General features: G+C 27.8%; 1 protein-coding gene, 1 long non-coding RNA gene and 1 pseudogene across 2 annotated transcripts; 2 read left to right on the forward strand and 1 right to left on the reverse strand.

The window, feature by feature from the left end:
* Positions 1-12,620: 12,620 nt before the first annotated feature.
* On the reverse strand, positions 12,621-13,199 carry LOC112718293 (uncharacterized; annotated as a pseudogene).
* Positions 13,200-15,954: 2,755 nt separating this feature from the next.
* On the forward strand, positions 15,955-18,418 carry LOC112718294 (uncharacterized). The gene is made up of 3 exons (XM_029289466.2): positions 15,955-16,194; positions 17,767-17,875; positions 17,964-18,418. The coding sequence occupies exons 2-3, from the start codon at positions 17,797-17,799 to the stop codon at positions 18,317-18,319; spliced, it is 435 nt and encodes a 144-aa protein (XP_029145299.2). The 5' UTR covers positions 15,955-16,194; positions 17,767-17,796; the 3' UTR covers positions 18,320-18,418.
* A 381-nt stretch (positions 18,419-18,799) lies between these two features.
* LOC140175510 (uncharacterized) lies at positions 18,800-20,776 on the forward strand. Its single transcript, XR_011866334.1, has 3 exons — positions 18,800-19,023; positions 19,150-19,282; positions 20,392-20,776. It is a non-coding gene; the product is annotated as an uncharacterized lncRNA (long non-coding RNA).
* Positions 20,777-20,967: the final 191 nt, after the last annotated feature.

The raw sequence follows: 20,967 nt of genomic DNA on the forward strand, positions 1-20,967 counted from the left end.
CATCTCAGATAGGCACAACGGCATCAAGGCTGCACTAGAGAACCCTAACAGTGGGTGGTTACCCCCCTCATGCGTACCAAGCATTTTGTATTTGGCATGTTGCAGCTAACTTCGTACTCAATTTCAAGGGCACGGATGCAAAGCGTTTGCTTGTGAACGCTGCTTATGCAAAGACTGAGGCAAAGTTTCACTATTCGTTTCATATAATACGGACTAAGAATCCGGCAATGTGTGATTGGGCTAACAGAATAGAATATGATAAGTGGACTCAGTACCAGGATAGTGGCAGACGATTCGGTCACATGACGACCAATATATCTGAGTGTATTAATTCTGTTCTGAAGGGTACACAGAATCTTCTGATTACCGCCCTTGTGAAGTCCACATATGGTCGGCTAGCGGAGTTGTTTGTGATTCGTAGTCAGACGGCAGAGGCTCAGTTGGCCAGCGGTGCCAAGTTTGGCCAGTATTTTATGAAGGCGATGGAGCGCAACTTGAGAGACTCCAGGTGCTTCACTGTCACCCTGTTCGATAGAGACCAGTATGAATACACCATTGCCGAGACGACACCGACCGGGAGCTTTTCACTTGGGACATACCGAGTTTCCCTTTAGGATCGTACATGCGACTGTGGATACTTTCAGGCTCTCCATTATCCATGTTGCCATGCGATTGCATGTTGTGCCCAGTCAAGGCTTGACTGGTCTATCTATGTCGATGAAGTCTACACCATGCAGAAGGTGTTCAGGGTGTACCAGATGGGTTTTGTGCCGCTAATACCAGAGGGACTTTGGCCACCTTATGACGGTCCGACCGTTTTTTCGGATCCTAGCTTGAGGCGTTGTCGTGATGGGCGACTGAGGTCTACTAGAATCCAAAACAACATGGATGAGGCCGACCCTAACCGACCAAAGGGATACGGGCTCTGCAGACAGCCTGAGCACACGCGTAGATCTTGCCCCCAGAGAGGCTCCACCGTTGCTGGTAGTTCGTAGGACTTCTAGTTTCTTTAATTTTATTTTCTCATGTAGCAATTTACATTTTTGGGTGTTAGTGTTAGTGCCTTTGGTGTGTTAGTGTTAGTTCCTACCTATTTGTATGACATGACATTTTTATTTCCTTTAACTGTTATTCGTTGTATGACTATTTCATTTGTATGACTTATGTAGTAATTTAATCTGTGTTAGTGTTACTATCTGGTGGCTATTATATTTCTATGGCTTACTGCTTATGGAGAGTGTATTTGTATAACTTTGTACATTTTGCATCACGAGTTGTTACTATTACACTGGTATTCATGAATATGTTCCCAAGCTTCCACTCTCTTCATAATCTGCTAGAGGGTGTAGCGGAATAAGCTTGAGCACCATATGATCATAAACCGCTACATGATGTAGCAGTTTATGAGTATTTAGTTCTCAACGCAATCCACGACAGGATGTAGTGAATTACGTGCATTTGGATTTCGCTAGAAAGTGTCGTGAATTACATACAATTGTGTTTGTTGTATTTGCGTCTGAAATTTTCTAATATTGTATTTGCATAAATATTTTCTTCAATCATTTTATTTATGTAAATTACCCTTGAAAATAAATATAAAAATATGATACATGCTTGTTTAGTAATTATACAAAACTATTCTATAATTTCAATCTTCTTGATTTGCTAGATAATTTTATATTGTTTATATATAAATATTGAATTTACTTTTATTTGAAGTAATTGTTTATATTTAATTTGTTGAATTGTTTAATTTACATAATGAATATACACTTATATATAAATATTGAATTTACTTTTATTTGAATATACACTTATATTTAGATTATTGATTTCTTTAATCTCTAATTCACTTAAGATTATATTAAAAAAAATCCCAAACTTAATAAGTAACTCATAATAATGTATTTTGTACATTTAATTTTTTTTTTTTTTGTTGATCCGATATTCAAAACTTTTTTTAATTCGGACTAGATTCAGGTTGCGCACTTAATTGGGTGAATGAGTCTTAATAGAAATATATAATTGCACACACTAAATTTCAAAAAATAAATTTAAGTCGTTTATTATTCGGACAATCCCATACTTAATTAAGAACCTTAATTTATATTACATATAAATATCTAAAAGACTTGATTTCTTAAAAAAAAAAAATTTGCCCTTTATTTATACGAAGTCATTATACATATCTACACTTAGACCAAAATTTTCTATTAATAGCTTGACAAGTGAAATTTTAATTGAGAGAATTTTCTAATTGACCTTAGCACAAAATTTTTCTTTAAAATTTACACTTACGTATTTACATAGAAATATATATAAAGAATTAAATTATCTATCTTTCTTTTATTATTATTGCTATAGATATATAGAATATGATGTCAACAAAAAATTCTAAACTTTATTTTATCATATTTCAAATTGAATTAGTTCATATCTAATCTCAATTTGAAATGAATTTACTTAATTTCTTATCCAAATTTAATTAAAAATCAAATAAAAATTAATAATAAAATATATTTTTTATTTATATTTGATATTTTTAATTAGGGTAAAGTATATTTTTTATCCCTAAAGTTTGGCAAAAGTTTCAAAAAAATTTAAGACCAATCTAACAATAATGCATGAAAATTATTCTTGATTTGCTTGTATTGAGGGTTGTTCTTATGAAATTGTTGTTGAATTGGTCTTAAATTTTTTTAAAAATTAGCTGTCATGGGTATATTTGATGCAAATAAAAAACTTTTGGGACAAAATTAAAACAAAATAAAATTTAAGGGTATTTTTGAAATTTTTATCAAATTTTAGGGATAAAAAAATATACTTTATCCTTTTAATTATTTGTAATTATTATATTATTAGTGTTAGAAAATAATACAATAATATTTCAATTGGAGTATTTATTTTATCAAATTAAATTCTATAATTTAATTATCAAAATAATAATTAAATAATTTTTTAACAAAAATTACAATATATATTAGTGTGTGCTCTAATATATTCAATACTAAATGAATAATAAATTAGACATATTAAATTTACTAATAAAAAATATTATATAAAAACACTCTTTAAATATTATAATATATATGATTTAGAATGAATTTCATAAAATTTATTAAATAGAAATTTGTGCTTTTTTGAAATATAAGTATTTTATTTAAAAATAAAGTAACAATTAGATTCTCAAAAATGTTGACTTTGGATTAATTTGTCTTTGAAAAAAAAAGTATCAACTAGGCCTTTTAAGATAACAAACAGTAGATAAATATGTTCTTCTGTTAATAAATAGTAGGACATGAAACTTAATTGTCCATATATTTCATTATTTACAGTGGTGCATATCTCATTACTATCACATAAGTAGAAAAACAATGTAGTTTTGGACAGCGAAGTATTTAGGTGGATGTTACAATACTCCCCTCATGTTTGGAGTTTTGAAACTCCTTTGTATTATCAATATTGTAATGTGTGTTGGCACAATTTTCTAATAGGTATTTTATTAATAGAGCTTTTATTATATATTGAAAACTTCATCAAATAATTAATGTCAACAATATTTTTTTTAAAAATTAATATTTAAAAAATTAACACTAACATAAAATTATATTTTTAAATAAAAACCATAAAATAATTATAAAATATTAATAGAATACGTTGCTTAATAAAATAAAAATTAAAAAAACCGTTGCTTATAAATTATTTTTATAAATTAATAATTTAATCTCCCATCTTTACTTATTAAGCAACATTTTTTTAATTATTATTTTATTAGTGTTAATTTTTTTATTGAAATAAAATAAAAAAAATTATTGTTTCCATAACAATTTTTTTATTTTTATCTTTTAAGATTTATTTTGTTTTAAAATTTCATAAGCTCATACAGTCATACTGGTATATTTTTTTTATTAATTTAATTTTATTCACATAATTTAAAATTTTAAATTATAAAATCTTTAAATTAAAATTTAAATAAATATAATTTAATTAATAACTTAATTTAATTTAATAAAAATAAACGTATTCATATTATTATATTTATATGATTAATTATATTTATTCGATTTAAAAAAATAACTATTTAAAATCGTTAATTATAAATTAAAAAATTAATATACTCGTATTATTTTTAATACGATTATGTTTATAATACTCCCTAATAGTTTGGTAAATCAACCGTATATAAAGTTTTTAATTATTTAATGAATCAATACTCTATATATTTTTATTTTTAAATTAGTTTTTTGCAGTTAAAATTTCTATTATTTTTTTATATTTATTTTACCGCTTCTGCTTTAAATATTAAAATCCTTTATATTTATTTTACTCCATGGCTCTCTTTCTCAAATCTCACTTCTAACCAAATCTATCACTACCGTTCACTATCGTGACCGGTGTCTCGTTTAACGTTACATCTCCTTCATCATTTTTTATTATTCTATTCGGATATGTTTTTAAACTATCTTCAATTTTTGTCCCTATTTTAATTGTTCTGGTATTCTATTTTTGTTCCTATTTTAGTGTTTTAAATTAAAATTTAAAATTTTACTTTCTAACTCATTTAGTAATCTAATTCTAAAAGAACATCTTAATATTTAAACTTAATACTAAATAATATATTTGATTCTATTAATTAAATTTAAATTCACATTTTCGTGTTGTTTCTTTTATTTACCAAAGATAAAAAAATTCAAATTCAAATTTTTATTTTTTAATTTAATAAAACAACTTTAACTATTTAAATAGTATTTTTATCATTTAAAATTATATGAAAGTACATTTTAGTCTTTTAAAATTAAATTTAAATTTTAACATTATAAATTTATTTAAGAGTAAAGTACTGTTTTTGTTCCCAACATTTGGGATAAGTCTCAAAGTTATCCCTAATGTTTAAATCGTTTTATTTAAGTATCTAACATTTTAAAATTGGCTCCATGTTGTCCTGTCGTTAGGGATCTGTTAACAGAATTGACGACGAGACAAAATTGAGACTATTTTAAAATGTTAGGGACGTAAATAGGACGAAAACGTTGGGACAAATCCCTAATAGCAGGACAACATTGAGCCAATTTTGAAATGTTAGGTAGCGTTTGGTGGAGAGACAGAGACGAAAAGATTGAAACTGAGAGACAGAGACTAAAAGATAGAGATTGAAATAAATCTCAGTATTCTGTTTGGTGCAAAGTGGGAGACAGAAATTAAAACAAGAATGAAACTCTAATTTAATTTGTACAAATGGTAAAATTGGAATTAATTAATTGAAATGAGAATATTTTAGGTATAAAATATTATTAAAGTTTCAGTCTCCATCTTTAAAAATTTTAGTCCACTGTGTCCTTACTTTTTGGAGGTACTGAAATATTGAAATTTTAGGGATAGAGACAGAAATTTTAGTACCAGTCTCTGAACCAACAAACATGATACTGAGTCTCTGTCTCTTAGTCTCTGTCTCAATAAGACGATTTAAATGTTAGGAACAATTTTATGACTTACCCCAAACGTTGAGGATAAAAATGATACTTTACTTTTTATTAAATGATATCATTTCAAATTAGAATTTGATTTTTAAATAAAAGAAAAAAATATAAATAAAAAATGAACGATAATTAAAGTGAGATTAGGGTTAGACAAAAATTATATAATTTATTGTTAGGTTGGTTGTTTGTGCTTGTAAGTCGGTGTTAATTTTTATAAGGACATTTTTGTCTTTATAAAATTATTTATAAGAATATTTGATAAATTAAAATTTAAAATTTTATTTTCTAATTCATTTAAACAAATTTAATCCTAAAATATTTTTTATTGTTTAAATTTATAGTTTTTGATGCATGTAAACAACGATCAATACCAAAGAGATATTTTTGTCATTTTATTAATATTTAAATAAATATTTTATAATTTTTAAATTAATTTTTAAAAAGGATAATTTTATCTTTTTAAATTTAAATATAATTTTTTATTTTTATTCTTTTTAAAATTAAATTAAATTTTTAATTCAAATTAAATAACTTTAATTTTAAAAAACTTTTAGTCTTTTAAAATTAATACGAAAATATATGTTTGACTTCAGTTTTTTTAAAAATGTTAGATACTTAAATAAAACGATTTAAACATTAGGGATAACTTTGAGACTTATCCCAAATATTGGGAACAAAAACAGTACTTTACTCTTTAATAAATTTATAATGTTAAAATTTAAATTTGATTTTAAAAGACTAAAATGTACTTTCATATAATTTTAAATGATAAAAATACTCTTTAAATAGTTAAAGTTGTTTTATTAAATTAAAAAATAAAAATTTGAATTTGAATTTTTTTATCTTTGGTAAATAAAAGAAACAACACGAAAATGTGAATTTAAATTTAATTAATAGAATCAAATATATTATTTAGTATTAAGTTTAAATATTAAGATGTTCTTTTAGAATTAGATTACTAAATGAGTTAGAAAGTAAAATTTTAAATTTTAATTTAAAACACTAAAATAGGAACAAAAATAGAATACCAGAACAATTAAAATAGGGACAAAAATCGAAGATAGTTTAAAAACATATCTGAATAGAATAATAAAAAATGATGAAGGAGATATAACGTTAAATGAGACACCGGTCACGATAATGAACGGTAGTGATAGATTTGGTTAGAAGTGAGATTTGAGAAAGAGAGCCATGGAGTAAAATAAATATAAAGGATTTTAATATTTAAAGCAGAAGCGGTAAAATAAATATAAAGAAAATAATAGAAATTTTAACTGCAAAAAACTAATTTAAAAATAAAAATATATAGAGTATTGATTCATTAAATAATTAAAAATTTTATATACGGTTGATTTACCAAACTATTAGGGAGTATTATAAACATAATCGTATTAAAAATAATACGAGTATATTAATTTTTTTAATTTATAATTAACGATTTTAAATAGTTATTTTTTTAAATCGAATAAATATAATTAATCATATAAATATAATAATATGAATACGTTTATTTTTATTAAATTAAATTAAGTTATTAATTAAATTATATTTATTTAAATTTTAATTTAAAGATTTTATAATTTAAAATTTTAAATTATGTGAATAAAATTAAATTAATAAAAAAAATATACCAGTATGACTGTATGAGTTTATGAAATTTTAAAACAAAATAAATCTTAAAAGATAAAAATAAAAAATTGTTATGGAAACAATAATTTTTTTATTTTATTTCAATAAAAAAATTAACACTAATAAAACAATAATTAAAAAAATGTTGCTTAATAAGTAAAGATGGGAGATTAAATTATTAATTTATAAAAATAATTTATAAGCAACGTTTTTTTTATTTTTATTTTATTAAGCAACGTATTCTATTAATATTTTATAATTATTTTATGGTTTTTATTTAAAAATATAATTTTATGTTAGTGTTGATTTTTTAAATATTAATTTTTAAAAAAAATATTGTTGACATTAATTATTTGATGAAGTTTTCAATATATAATAAAAGCTCTATTAATAAAATACCTATTAGAAAACTGTGCCAACACACATTACAATATTGATAATACAAAGGAGTTTCAAAACTCCAAACATGAAAGGAGTATTGTAAGTATTTATTATCTTTTGAGTTTTTATATATTCTTTATCAACTACTCTCTATTTATCACAAATTCTATCAAAATAAGTAAAATTTCGTTTCAAAAATTGTTATCTATATAACTATCTTTCATAAATAGATATATCAAAATAATTAATAGTATATATAAACATCATTATTAAATTTTAATTGACAAATTAATAAAAGGACATCATATGTCCATCATTTATTATCTTAAAAAACTAAATTAATATTTTTTAAGAATTAATTTATTCAAAGTCAAAATCCTCAAAACCTAATTATTACTTTACTTTTTTTTTAAATCTATTATAAATAAAAAAGGTCACCTACGTACTACTCTACTAGTACTTTTAAAAATTATATACACTTTTAAAATTTAAAAGAACTAATAAAAGTTATTTTATATTATATAATTAATTTATCCAAACAATTACTATATTAATTAGCCATGCTACTTTTATTCAATTTTTAAATTTTTTTATTTTATCTTTTTTTTTTAATCCTGATATCCAAACTCTCTTCTTATATATCTCGCCCTTTTTAAGAACATTTACAATTTAAACATTACATTATGTTTTTACAATTACTGAGTGTGAAAATAAATTGTAAATAGTTTACAAAAATGAAAGCAAATCTAGTTTTTTTTTTTTACGTATATTATCAAAAGAAAGAACTTTAGTCTAAGATAAATAAAAAAAATTTATGATAAAATTGACGCAAATTAAAAAAAATATTACATTAAAAAATATATTAGAGATATAACTATTTATATATTTCAAATAGTATTATAAAATTATATCAATATCTTCTAATAAAAAAAAAATACTGTTAGTTGAAAATATTATATTTTGAAGAAATATCTGAATTTAAGATTTAGTAACTTTGTATTTTAAAAAGTAAAAGTCTCTATTAAAAAAATCTATGGCTGAGAATATGAAGTAGGAGCTAATCGGTGGATTTAGTCAAGGATACTGACTGATATGTTCGAATCGAAGAGTTCAAGTGTCAAAGATTATTTTCAGCAGTTATTTATACTAGGCAAAAGGAGCGAAAACAATTGTTTAAAAATTAAAAGGAATATGAAAGTTACATCTCAATCTAATTGATTGGAAATACTTATAAATATGAGAAGATTTGGAGGAATGAGAGTTAGAATCTTTTCAACAAACACTCAAGCACATTCATATTTTAGAGACTTTTTGAGTCTGCCTCGAATTACTTTTTTATAAGTTCCTTCCATTCTTTTTACTCTCTATATTTTCTGTCATCTTTAATTCTTTTACAAATTTACTTTTTAAAGTAACATTTAATTTTTTTTGCTAAATTTTGTGTTTCAATACTTTATTTTTAATTTCAAAAGTCCTTTGATTTGATCGAAAGCATTTTACTACTTTCATTTAAATTTAATGTAATTAATTACAGTCAATTTATTTTTGAAATTGCTTAGGTTGTCTTTTAGATTTTTTTTTTATTTTGCTTAATCGAAAGGTCCTTTAATGCACTTTTAAAAAATTAATATTCACACAAAAAAGTAGGTTTCACTCTCAAACCATTAAATATCGAATTACTCTTAATTTACTAAAAATCGATAAAACAAATACATTCTAAAATTTTAAATTAAATTAAGTAAAGACAATATATTAAACAAGACCTGTGACTAGCCGAGCCATAATTTTTGTTACTCATAATTATCTATTAAATTACATTATTAATAACATTTTATAACTTGAAATTGTTAGAGGTATATAAAAAGTTTAGTAACAAAAAATTTTTAGTTATAATTAGTCAAAAAATTTTATAATTTATTTTATTTATATAACTTAATAATATTTTAATTTTCTATTTCACTCCCTTATTACTCTACTTATCATATTCTTATTAGCCCCACTTATTAATGATATTAATTATAATATCATATCTCTAACTATTTAGCCATTTTTGTAATTACTATTTAATATTTTCTTTTATAATTTAAATGTTATAATGTCATATGATTCTCTTTCCCATACATAATAAATAGACACCAATAGAATGACATATTTGGAGAGAGGTTCAAATCTTAGATTTAAGAATACAATAATCACTAATAATAATTAAAACGGTAATAATATTAATTAAATTATTTTAATTGTAATTGATTTTTATTTTTTTAATTTATTTATTATTATGGCAAACGTTGACAAATGTGAAAGCTTTGTTTAATAGGTTTTTTATTGTTAATTTGGATCATGAAGGTTGTTTGTTCCCTCCAACTAAAAATCACAACTTTATTTCAATTACAAGCACAATTGAAATAGGACAAGGAAATTTACAAGAAAGAGTTGAAGAATAATTTGAATAACAGACAAACTCACCCGATGAGATTATTGTCCATCAATCAATTTTCGAGAATATGAAAGACTACACTAACTTTGATGAGGTATGGTAATAAACTGATTTAATTTTTTGTTTATGTGCATCTATAATTATATTGTCCTAACTAAATTCATACACATAGCATTCATAAGCTCATATACATAACATCCATAATTACATACAACTAACATCTAAATTTTAAATTCATGTTTATTAGATATTACATTCATACACATATTATTTTTTAGTTATTGCATAAGTAACTATCAAATTAACACAGATGTTTTTAAATTTTTTCATCGTTGAATTTGAAAAAATGTCAAATTCTTAAATTAATTTATTCAATTGATAAATACACTCATAACATCCATAAATTCATACGCATAACATCGATAATTTCATATTAATAACATCCATAATTTTGTACTCATAATATTCATATTTTCATACATATGATGTATGTCTATAATTAATAAATTTTTATAATTAATATTACCAAATTTTAAACTATGTATCTTATTGTATTTTTCAAATTTTCTTATATGTGCATTAATAGGTCATGATTTTACTTATTTTAATATTTTTTATTTAATATTCATATGTATGCTTATTTATTGATTTTAATATGACGAGTTAATAATTATTTTTAAAAATTTATTTTTTAATTTTTTTATATCTTATCTTTTGTTTTTTATTTTCTAATAGTTTATATGTAAAATATGAGTTGTACAGTAGAAGTTGTTAAAATTTTTAAATTTAACCTCCATAATTTTTGCAGGAAAATTGTATTTTAATGAGTAATAATGTGAGTGAGGAATTTTAGGGATTTAATTTGGAAGAAACTGAAATTGATTTTGGAAAGAATATTAATGACTCCAAGCATGCAAAAAAATGATAGGTGATAAGGAGAGTAAGTGATAAAAAGATGTATATCACTTGCTTATCAAGAAAATAAAAATTTTTATATTGTAATTAATTTTTGGCTACCTAGCACTCCTCATTTAAAAAAAGTTTTTACAAATTTAAACACCTACAAAATTAGATGATTTGACAAACTTTGTATTAATACCTTTGCTAATAGGTTTAACTTAAAATGTGATATAGAATTATTTTTTTTTTGGTGACTATGTGATATAAAATTATAGACAATAAATTTTGGAAGTTATATAAATTTTCAAATAATATTGATTTTATCATTTATTACAAAAATACAAATTCGTTTTGCTTGTGGTATTTTCATAATTAAGTTCAATGCTTCATAATATAAAAAAATTACAATATAATACAAATTCTAAATTTTAGTCGCTCATCATCTTCATATAATCATATTAATAAAAAAAATTATACTATACATAAGAAAAAAATTAAGTTGTGCATTGTTCAAAATTCATTAATTATATATCAAATTATATCAACAAAAAAATAAAAAAATAAAACGAGTAAAACTGGTGCAATAATTAATTAAGTAAAAGCTATAAAAACCAATATTTAACTGTCTTTTTTTGTCTTTAACTCTCTAACTAAAGGGATATTTTTGTCATTAAGAGATAAGACAAAATCATATCCACTACCTGATCGTACATGGAAATTTCATGTTCCATAAAAGTAAAGGGAACATGTGATAATTTTCCAAACTTTTGATATTCAGAAACTTGTTTGTTAAAACAGAAACCTAACCCTGTTGCTTTAATTCGAGTCATTGAGTGGCAAAAGAACCAGTACTTCGTTCAAGAGAAAAATAGATAAGAGTTAACTAATTTGTTTTTAAATTTTATTAGAAACAAACCTGTTCGAAACCAAAATCATTGGGTACTAATTTGGATATTATTACAATCATATCTCTATAATTAAAAAAGAAAAGAAAAAAACAACTATAGTGAGATGTTAACATGTAAAGACAACAAAAGCAGAGAAGCAAACTAGCAAAGAAAAGTGAGCCATTAGATGAAATCCCACACTAATCTCATACCATTAAAACCATCATTAATGGTTATTTGATGGCTACAAATCACAAAAGTTGCTGACCCCTGGCATTTCTCATATAAGAAACCTACACAGATTAAGAACATTGTTTGCTTAATTATACAACTATCTACTTTTAATATAACAACCTTTCTCTGTCCATGCATCCAATTAAAGTGAAAACCAACTATGTAAAAGCACTTAATATAAATCCTCAACTGTGGGTGGAAATTGGCATTAGTTGATACGATTTTGGAGGTAAAGTGTTTAAATTTGATGCATATAGTATACAAAATAGGATTAAAACAAAATGTAGAGCCCATGGACAAGCCTTGGTCCAATAAGCAGGTAAAGTGTCCTGTTTCCGGCTATCATGTTCATACAATAATGAAAGGAATGATAGGGGGATAGGATTTATCATAATAATAATAAACAAAAAATGAATAATGGAAATTACATTATTGTGCTTATTTTCCTTCCTCTACCAAAACAAGAAGATTATAGTGCCACTTTAAAAGCCTAAAACTTCATCTAATTGGCTTGGCTAAAAGAGATTAGAACAGAACCAATAGGAACATATGTGACGTGAATTCTCTCCATAATTTATATTTACATTGCATTTGGAGAGGCATAGCTCTCTAGTGATAAGGATTAATCCCCTCACCAAAGACTAATAAAAGCCTTTCTAATTTTATACATGAATAAATGATCAATTTTATACCTGATTGACATAAATCACCACAGGAAAAGGATAATTATCTTACTCTCCTTCTTGGTTTCTTTTGATAGTTGTTAACAGAGAAGAGCTTCTTCAAGACCTTCACAATCACTACCATGCTAGGCCTATTGATATTCTTAGTTGCTGGAACTAGTGCATCATTATTATTATTATTGTTATTATTGGCAAATCTTGAGGAAGCTGAGTAGCACATCTGCATTCAACAACTTCTCTTGAAGATGTAGCAGAAGAAACAGTTTTTGAAGAACACATCAACTCCTCATTGAAATCCTTCCACAACAAGTCCATTTTCTCCTCTTCATCATCATCATCCAACAAAGTTCGTTGTTGAATTCTGGTCTCAACTGATGAGAAGCTCTTCCTTTGAACCTTGGATATCAGTTTTGCTCCAAAGAAATCACCATCTTCTTCTCCTTTGTTTCTTTGGTATGGATTAGGAGATGGTGCCGATGACAGATTCCACAAAAGAGGTGAAATGGCATGTGCATGAGTGTCACTGATTCTAGGGAAATTGAATTCATCTGTATCCATGGCTTGGATAATCAGAATTCTAAAAGATTGAAAAGAAATTACGGTGGTTTTTGGTTAGGTTTGTGAAGGTGGGCCTTGAAGTTGTTTAGGGAGGGGTTTTAGTTCAACTGGTGCAAAAACCAAAGCAAGAATGATAAGTGTGCTTTCTCTCTCTATGATCTTGTTTAGTAACTCTCTCATTACACAAGTCTTTCAAGCAAGTTTATGGCCATTCATAAGTAGGTCAGGGCCATAGATGTCTAAACATAACAAGAGGCAACCACTCATTTCCTTTGGTTAAATTTGTTGAAAAAATAATTGATACACACTATATCTATAAAGAAAGTGAAGTAAGAATGAATAAAAGATGTATTTTCCCATATTTATGTCTAATTCAAAGAGAATTTGAGTAAATTCACCAAATACTAGATGTGCACAGGACCTTGAAAGTGCATTCAACTCATGCATGTACCTTAACTTGCTTTGTTTGTTGGTTGGTTGGTTGGCAGAGTATGCATACACAATGAGAGTAACAGTGGCAGGGAATGTATATAGCTTTGGGGCCATCCTGCTTGACCTGTTGACTGGAAAGGTGACAGAAGGAACCGAATTGGTGAAGTGGGTTTTGCATAATTTGGTGAACAAAGACTACATTCTTGATTCCAATGTTAGCAAAACATCTCAAGCTGTGAGAAACCAGATGCTAGCAATTCTGCAGATTGCTCTTGTTTGTGTTAGTACATCTTCAGAAGCAAGACCAAAGACGAAGAGTGTGCTAAGAATGCTTCTGAATGCTAGATAGATGAAGCCATCATATTATTTGTTCTGCAAGGTTGCAATGAAATAAATCTCCTTAGGGAACTTTTCTTTTCCAGTATAGAATTTAAAGATGAAAGATAGAATACCTGATAGCACAGATTTTGCTTAGTATGCCATTTTTGTACAGTGAAATCATATTAGATCATACATACCAGTATTGATATCATTTCGTTCAAGGTGTTGGATTCTAGATCCTCCAATTTCATAGAAAAATTTTAAGAAGGATCTAAACTTTATCATGGATTTTATATACCTAACAATACTATAATAGCAATGTTATTTTTTATTAGTGTTTTGCTCAAGCTCCAAATTATTCGATGTTATATTGGGTTTTCTTGCCTGCCTTGAATTTTTCAAAGGAAAATAAAAATGGTCCTTAAATCTATATATATTAATATAGTATACTAATTTGGTATAATTACATAACACTTCACAGAAAATGACATAATCTTAAGATTTTTGATAGAAAAATGATAAACAATTAGAAATATTTTCCTATGATAATAAATGTTGATTGGCACTTAGTTTTCTTTTTCTTTTTCTCCCTTAAAAAAAAACAAGTATTAATGTGTGTTTGGTAAAATTTATTCATAAGGTGTTTGTATTTAATTTTCAATTAAGAAAAATGTGGAACAACTCTATACTACGTTTTTGTTAGGCAAAACTTTTTATATGTCTCATATTAATAGAAGTAAGCAATTCCATAAGTCTGATTGTTAGAGAGAATTATTGCCTTTCAATCTTGATTAGTCAGTTAATGTAACTATTTTACCAACTTATTTAAAGGTTTTAATAACTGGTACAGAAAGAAGACGATTGAGAGGAGAGAGAGGGAAGATCGGTATAATTTTGTAACACGTCTCATAACAAGTTTCTATAATAATATTAACATTACCAACTTCTAACACAGCATAGTTAAATGTCAATTTGATAGAGTGGCTACAACACCCTCGTCGACATGAAGAATCTAATAACTTAACAAAAGCTTCTAAAAAGTTAGACTGCAGGACTATGATTCATGTCAAACTAGAGATAAAGTTATGGCTACCAAAGTGCCAATCTCCCCTGTCAATAGAATCATTCCAGTTTCTTCATTTAGATTTTTTCAAATTCAAACAGTTATGATGTTCGTTTAAACAAATCTTGAACTTGATTTAATTCCTTCTCTGAAATCAAGAAGCAGGCAAGAATGTTAGCTAACAACCTTGATCAAATTATAGAGCTATGCAAGTTTACCGAATAAATAAAAGAACAAGGAGAAAAAAATGCTAAAGTAGCTTGAAACCAGTTCATTATTCAAAATCGTTGCACTTGGAGAATCTTATGTTATATAAATTGCACACATGGCTAACCATTCAAAACATCTTATTAGATAATAGATACTTCAATTCAAGATTAAACAGTTTTTCTAAATATGAGTATGACCAAAATGTTGCTGTTCAATAAGGCCTCTAGTTAACAACTTTACTAGCTAGAGATCTCTCCTAATCATATCTTAGTAATCAACATTAATTTACATTTTAGTACGATCTGAATAGAAAATAAGCAGAAAACTCGGATGAAAAGATTGAAATTGGAGATAACCTGCAGCTTCGAGTTCCTTCTGTAGTTCTTGGCATCATTCTCAGCCTGTAATGTGACGCACAAAAAACACCGTTTGAAGTTATACGGCGCCGTTTTGATTTTTTTTTAAGAAAGAAAAAAAAACCTGGCGTTGCCTTTACTCCCTCACGGCCTCACGGCCTCACCCCGGAAAAAGATGCTCTCCAATTTTTTTAACAATTGATAGAATCCAGTGTGATCTATCACTTTTGATTTTATGAGTGGAACCAAAAATAAATAAAAAAAAAACGCAATAAATAATTAGATTGAACACTTGATACCATCCAATTTTTTTCTCATTGGAGAGGATCCACTCCTGCCTCACCCCCTTCCCCCAACACCCCCTACCAATTCGTGAATCACTCTGAAGTCTGAAGTGAACTCTGAAGCAAAGTTAAATCCCCAAATCAAAACCCTAGGTTCTCCCTACAACGTTTCTGCCGCAGTGCTGCCGCCGTCCGTGCTGTCAGCGCCGTCCGTGGCCAAGCCCTCTCTTGTAGCTCGGCGTCTTCCTTCCCCCTGTCCTCCGTCCGTCCTCCGTTCTCTGTTTTAGGGGTTTGGAGCAGCTCGCCGTGCGCCGCTCGTCGTCGTCCGTGTCTCCGTCGAAGGTTAGTGTCACTGCTTTCACTTCTTCAGTTCTTGTTCGTGTCTCCTTCTTCTCTCCCCAGAGCCTGCCTCTGTTTACTGATTTTTAAAGGGAAATTGTGAAATTGCTAATTTTTGCTGATTTTATGCTGCTGCTCTTTCTTTACTTCCTGAAATTTTTGTTGAAAATTTCTTGCTGCTGCTAAGAATGAAAATCAAATCATTATTAAAATTTTTGTTTAGGGATTACTTGTTGCTGTTTTGTAATGTTTGTTAAAATTTCAGGTTTAGTGTGATTAGGGATTACTTGCTGCTGTTGAAAGTTCAGTATGATTAGGGATTACTTGTTGCTGTACTTGCTGTGCTGTTGAAATTTCAGGTTCAGTGCGACTAGGAATTACTTGTTGCTGTTTTGTAATGTTTGTTGAAATTTCAGGTTTAGTGTGATTAGGGATTACTTGCTGCTGTTGAAATTTAAGGTTTAGTGTGATTAGGGATTACTTGTTGCTGCATTGTAATGTAATAATGTTTGTTGCTGAATGATAATTTGTACTGCTGCTGTTTTTAATTTTGTTTATGATTTGTTAATTTCAGTTATGAATGATAGTATTAATCAAAAAGTAATTGCTGATAATAATGCATCTGTGAATAATAACTTACCTACCAATCCTCCTATTTTGGTTTTGTTACTTTCAAATTCGCTCCAATCCATTTACAGGTTCATAAACACGGATGAAGTTGCTTTTGTTAATAACTTCTATGTTTTTTTTGCTTTTCTGGATTTAATTGATATATAGCTTTAATTCGGTCACTATTTTTCTTGCTGATCTTCTAATAGTTTGGTATTGCTTTTACAATTGCTGCTTTTACACTTGCTGTTGCTGCATAGTTCCTAGTTCCTGTGCATATGTTCTTTCTGCTATTATTATTATTATTATTGCTTACCGTATCTGTTTAGTAGTACCTTTTATGTTTTTCTCGTTTTCAATTTGTTATAAATTTCTTTTGTACTCCATAATGTAATATATACCAAGGGAGTCTTCATGTCGGCTTAATATTTAGGTATTTTTTTTTATTATTTAACTTTTGAGTTTGTATTTTGATAAGATCATGTGAATTTGGTTGATGATATTTTATGTAGTGTTTTAAATTTTGAATATATTTTAAGATTTATATTAGACTATAATTATATTTTAGGATGTTTATTTATAATTTATTTATTATTCTATTCATAAATGATTTTCCCGGTTGAATTTCCGGTTGGCCAATAAACCAGTAAACCAGTAACTAGAACGGTTTGATGACCGGTCCGGTTCTCAGAACCTTGCATGAAATAAAACAGCGCCGTTTGGGAAATTTTTGAAAACCGGCTGAGTCCTTGTTTGGTTCGACTGACCAGCTCCCGGTCGGTTTGGCGGTTCATCGGCGGTTTTCAAATTTGGCGGTTATAGTTTTTAACCGAGCCGCAAACCTCGTTGGTTCACAGTTCGACCGGACAGTTCGAACCGGTTTTCAGAACCTTGGTTTTTTGGCTTTTTCAAGTTTGTAGATTTGTAGCCCTTTTTTCTTACTATATTATTTTTAGTATATTAAAGGCAAAATTTCCAAGGCGTAGAGCGAAGAAAATGGTCAAACAATCAACTCAATTGAAGGAACTTAAAACCCAAACGCAGCAACCTCAATTCAAGGAGCTTGAAATCGAAGGTACAGCAAAATCAAATAACAAATTTCTTGATCAGCATAAAGTTTTCACTATTTATTTTCATTAAAACTCTACCTGTGTTTGTGGCAGTGGAGCGTCAAATCAGTGCAATTAGGGTGGTTCGTGATGTTGAGATCGAGAGATTGTTGATGGAACTTCGTTTGGTTCGGTCGTGTTTCAGTGAGGAACAGCTCCGGAAGCCAATGCTGCAGGTCTTCGAAGAAACCTTACCGAATCTCTCAATTGTGAAAGATGGTGGGAATGGGAAATTCGATGTGAAGTGGAAAGAGAGAGGGAGCAGAATGTCCACGACCTGTGGTGGTGTAGGAAGAGATTTGCACGCTTCTCTGTTCCAGATGCTTTCAATTGCTTTTCCTTCGGAATGTCCTTCTTCGGTTCCTCAGTTTGGTGGTTTTGAATACTCTAGCAATACTGGTAGTGTTTAGTTTTCTCTTTCGATTTAACTCATTTCATATCTGAATTAAAGTTTCTTAAATTGAATTAAAAAAAATGGAAATGTGTGTTACGAAACATACTATTGTTCTATGCCCCTTAAATTGTTTGAGTTCCTTCAATTTTGAATGATTTTACTATAGATATTATAGTTCTTATACATTTTGGCATAGATTGTAGTTGATACCTGTTAGTTTACTTCTTTGTTGGCAGGGAGAACAGGATTTGTTGGTGATGAAAATCTTCATTTTAAGGACTTTGTATGTTCTCTATCTTCTCTGTGCACTGATTAATTGTATTTTGTAACATCCTTAGCTGGCTTGTTTGGGTCACTTATGCAGGACTTGATGCGACATAAAATTGGGGTAGCTGTGTAGGAGCAGCATTAATATAGCACTTCCATTCTCATTTCCATCATGTGCTGAAGCATCCATGAATTGATTTGAATGAGAAATGTTGCTACTCATTTAGGATCGTTCCATGTACAGATGGAAGAGAACTTACCTCGATTACTAGTTTCTTTGCATACGCTGCTAAATCTATTATGACTAACTTAAACAGCTTGCAAATAACAACTAATTAGTGATTGCAATGTATTGTGATAATATGAATTGATTGAATGTCTGTTACATAGGTTTTTGAGGAGCCATGTGAAGCTCAGACTCTCACAAGTCAAGAAGGTCTTCAGACTCCCAATGTCCGTATTTTCTCCCTTTATTTTTTACCTTCTGTTTTTTATGGATGACTTTATGAACTCTAGTATTCATTGCTGAGGCTATTTTTTAAACAGCTGTGATTAATTTGGCTTTGTTGCCTTTTGTAGGTGAGTAGTCAGCGCTTGTCTGTTGGGATGACACCCAAAACCCTTAGACTGCCGAAACCTGGCGAGATGCTTCTCTCTGTCCATGGATCACCTCTTGGTGTTTACAAGGAAAATAACATGGAAGCTATATATGGTATGAAGCAAATGTTCTATTTGAAACTATTGCTATATCTTGTTCATTTAGTTTCCTTGTTGCATGAAGAGAAGGCGACAACTCCTTTAGTTTAACATCTGCATACTTTCCCAAAAATAAACTGGAAAGATAACAAATAAGCTCCAAAAGATTTAAAAAGTGAGAAAACTAACCGGATATTAGTTATATTTTTTCATAAAATACTTTAGATATTAGATTTCAATGCGATTTTTTGTAAGCATTATTAGAAAAATGAGACTTTGTCATAGTTAAAATTTGGTGATTTGTCAAGGAATTTTTTCGATGTTTTTTGTGAATGATTGAATTTAAAATAAAATGCACAAGTTGTTTGCTAAATACAAAATTCCTTTATCATTTATGTAAAAACAATATGATATTTTTGTTAATTTTGTCACGTTTTTAAATCTTCTGAGACTTATTTGTCATTCGTAGAAATCTTATTTGGTTATTTTTCATAGCGATATGAGTTTTTTGGTGCAATTTCGGTAGTTTACCTTGTTCCTAATAGCATGTGAGCTATTTTTAGCTCAATTTGTTAGTTACTTTATAAGCTAAGCTCTTGAGCCCGTGAGCTACTGAGCTTGAGCTAAAAATTTGAGCTCATTTATTAAATGAGTCAAACTTAACTTTGCTATATTCCATGAGCAGGGTTATATATTCATTTATCGGTTCACATAGATATGTAGATGCCTGAGACCTTGGCATAATATCACTTATATCATTATATATTATTAATAATAATATATAATATCTCAATTATTTGCATAATGTGTCTTGTAGATTAAATATGTTGAAAATAAGTATGTGCTTATAGCCAACAGCTTAATTAATATCTAAGGGTTAATGTTCAAAATGGTCTTTGAAATTTTACTCGTGCATCAAGATTCCATAATAAGATTAAGCTCAATAATAAATCAGTCAAACCATGAGTTGAGCTAAATATTATCAAGCTGAGTTTGAGCATTGTCAATTTTGAGGTCGACTTTGCGTATTTTCAACCCTTGATTTTGTTTTTGTTCTTTCGCACTGAATGAAAATCCTGGAATCTTCCAGAATACTCTAGTTATGATATCTATTATTATCTGCAGAGTCAGAAGAAGGTTAAATGCCTGCTAAAGCTATTATGCGCACTGACAGTACCATCCTCTTCATCTCCTTAGAGGATGGCCATGTAAATTTGGTGGCCCCTAGTTCATCATTTTTCATTTAATGTTCTACAGTTTTAGATGAATGCCATTGACCATTCTACAAAGTTGCTTATACCATATAGTTTCAAATTCAGTGTTGGTTTATACTTGGGGAAGCATAATTGTTAGATTATTACATATTTACATTGAGGTTCAGTTATTTAGTCAGTAATGAGAATTATTCTCCTAAATATGTATGTTAGGATTGGTTTCATTCTGTTAAGAGTAGTACAAACTACTTAAAATGAGTATGTAAGTGATAGCTATGATTGATTGTATTGGTCAACCTCATTTTAAATTTATGCTTAGAATTTTCTCCCAGCCTACGCAATTTGTCTGAGACTCCGTGCATTCCATTGGTTATTGACATTTGTTAACCCTTCGTGTTATAAATTTTAATAATTTGAATTGTGTATTCTTTTTGCTAATAGATGTTTTATATTGTTATGAAAACCATCATGTAGTATTTAATCTGAA

The sequence above is a fragment of the Arachis hypogaea genome, chromosome 10 (genome assembly GCF_003086295.3).
Source record: "Arachis hypogaea cultivar Tifrunner chromosome 10, arahy.Tifrunner.gnm2.J5K5, whole genome shotgun sequence".
Lineage (NCBI taxonomy): Eukaryota > Viridiplantae > Streptophyta > Magnoliopsida > Fabales > Fabaceae > Arachis > Arachis hypogaea.

Bases quoted from the DNA above. Each gene is read 5' to 3' on its own strand.
- LOC112718294 (XM_029289466.2), top strand. From the start codon at position 17,797: ATGGTCAAACAATCAACTCAATTGAAGGAACTTAAAACCCAAACGCAG. The intron at 17,876-17,963 runs GTACAGCAAAAT...TGTTTGTGGCAG, and splicing joins CAAGGAGCTTGAAATCGAAG to TGGAGCGTCAAATCAGTGCA.